At 42.3% G+C, this 2,214-nt stretch overlaps 1 protein-coding gene across 1 annotated transcript; it reads left to right on the top strand.

Moving 5' to 3' along the window:
- Positions 1–395: 395 nt before the first annotated feature.
- Positions 396–776, top strand: LOC118843967 (prefoldin subunit 5-like). The gene has a single exon (XM_036751768.1). It carries the CDS (start codon positions 396–398, stop codon positions 774–776), a length of 381 nt encoding a protein of 126 aa, XP_036607663.1.
- Positions 777–2,214: the final 1,438 nt, after the last annotated feature.

Here is a 2,214-nt window from a genome sequence, read left to right on the forward strand (position 1 = left end):
TCCTTTTCTCTCTCTCTGTTATGTGTGTCCAACAGAATCACTAAGCCACACCCTCAACCCAAACCCTGCCTTTCCATCAAAGATCAAATTTAAGCCTTGTAACAAATGTATAAAGCAGCCAGCAATCATGATGGTCATGAGCTCGTTTATGTAGATAAGCAAACTGAGCATCCAGGAGGTGAAGTCACCCAAAATCACAGCTAGTTCAGGCTAAAGGAAATAACAAGAATGGAGAAAGCCTTCTCCCTCATCATAGAAGATCTTTTCCTGCTCTAATCCCTTTATGACTCTGATTTCAAGTCAAATATTACCCTTATACTCCATACAAATCTGGTTTTAAGAAAAGAGCATGGCCTCCACGCCCGGCGTGCCCTGCCCTTGTCCAGCCTCCCAAAATGGTGCAGTTGGAGAACATCATGGAGCTGGCGCTGCCACAGCTGGAGCTGCTCAAGAACCAGCTGGACCAGGAGGTGGAGTTTCTCTCTTCATCCATCATGCAGCTCAAAATTGTACAGACCAAATACATGGAGGCCAAGGAGTGTCTGAATGTGCTGAACAAGAGCAACGAGGGGAATGAATTACTCGTCCCATTGACCAGTTCTATGTACATACCTGGGAAGTTACATGATGTGGAGCATGTTCTCATTGACGTAGGAACTGGCTACTATGTGGCGAAGTCAGCAGATGATGCTAAAGACTTCTTCAAGAGGAAGATTGACTTCCTCACTAAGCAGATGGAAAAAATTCAGCCTGCTCTGCAGGAGAAGCATGCATGAAGCAGGCTATCATGGAGATGATGAACCAGAAGATTCAGCAGCTCACTGCACTGGGGGTGTCCCAGGCAGCAGTGGCCAAAGCCTGAGGGGGTTTGGGGGTGGGGTGTGGGGTGGAACCGAGAGCACGTGTACAGAGCCAATAAAAGGGCCAGCTGGGCCCAGCCAGAGGGGGAGAAAAAGAGCATGCAGGATTCTGCAGATGGTACTTCATGAGGTTTCTTTTTTGTTAATTTTCTAAGAGAATATCTCAATTGACCCTACTGAAGGAGGTTGGTTGATTCATTTGCTCTTTTGTTCTTTGTACAAAATCAGGTTTGATAACAATCTGAAATGAGTAACATTTCCCTTTTACTTTGTCAGTTAATCCTACTTTCAATGCTATTTAGTGATGGTGCAAAGTAACTTCGACTAGCAAATAATGAATTATTTGTAAAAGGCACTACAAAGGAATTATACCAAGCCTAATTTATTTGTCACAGACAAAACCAAAGGAACTTGGGAATTTGCATGAGAATTGGGGAGCTAGTCTGGGAAAAATCACAGGTTCATAAATTGAGAACTAGATGGGAACTTAGAAGACATTTAGGTCAAACCCACTCTTTTTTAATAGAAACTTACACCCAAAAGGTGAAGTGATTGGCTGACTTCTGAAAGATAGGAAGTCACAAAGCTGACAGTAGAATCCCAGTCCCCTGACTCTTAGCCCATTGTACTTTCCACTATGCCATGTGACAACACAAGCTATGGCTGAGAAATCACAATTACTTTGTTTATTTAAATCTATCCAGAAGTGGAAAATGAGAATTCTGGGATAGGGCATTTCTAAACAATTTTAAGAAAAGCCTGTATTTTCTGCTGTGAGGTAGAGGGGATGCATTTGCTAGGATGGATAGAACAAGATGGCTTGTGATTCTATGAGATATCTGGACTACGTGATTTCTAGGGTCCTTCCTATCTCTAAATCTCCTTCCTATAAAGATTGGTGGGATTCCACAAGTCAATGAAGGCTGTCAGCCTTGAGTGATAGTCTCCAGCATTGAATCAAGTGGAACACAGGTCTTTATCAACTCCTAAAGAGAATGTGCTCATAGGTTTGCCTAAAAATTCTTCTAGAGTGACAGAGTCATGCCAAAGGTCAGCATGGTACTTCAGCCTGAATAGAACTGAATGCCCTCACCCAACAGACACTTGCACATATGTGCCAAGCAAAATCTTCCCTTAAAATTCTGCAAGATATTACAAGAGAAAATGCATGGTAAATAGCATATGGTAAAAGCCCCATTGACTGTAGTGTCAAAATACCTGAATTCAAACCTTGCTTCAGGTTCTGTCATCTTTGTGACTTTAGGCAAGTCATTTAATCTCTCTGTGACTCAATTTCCTGTTCTGTAAAATGAGAGAGGTTAGAATAGATAATGTGTCAGGTCCCTTTTGATTC

The sequence above is a fragment of the Trichosurus vulpecula genome, chromosome 3 (genome assembly GCF_011100635.1).
Source record: "Trichosurus vulpecula isolate mTriVul1 chromosome 3, mTriVul1.pri, whole genome shotgun sequence".
Taxonomy (NCBI): Eukaryota; Metazoa; Chordata; class Mammalia; order Diprotodontia; family Phalangeridae; genus Trichosurus; species Trichosurus vulpecula.

Coding starts and splice junctions, on each gene's coding strand:
- LOC118843967 (XM_036751768.1), top strand. CDS start 396: ATGGTGCAGTTGGAGAACATCATGGAGCTGGCGCTGCCACAGCTGGAG.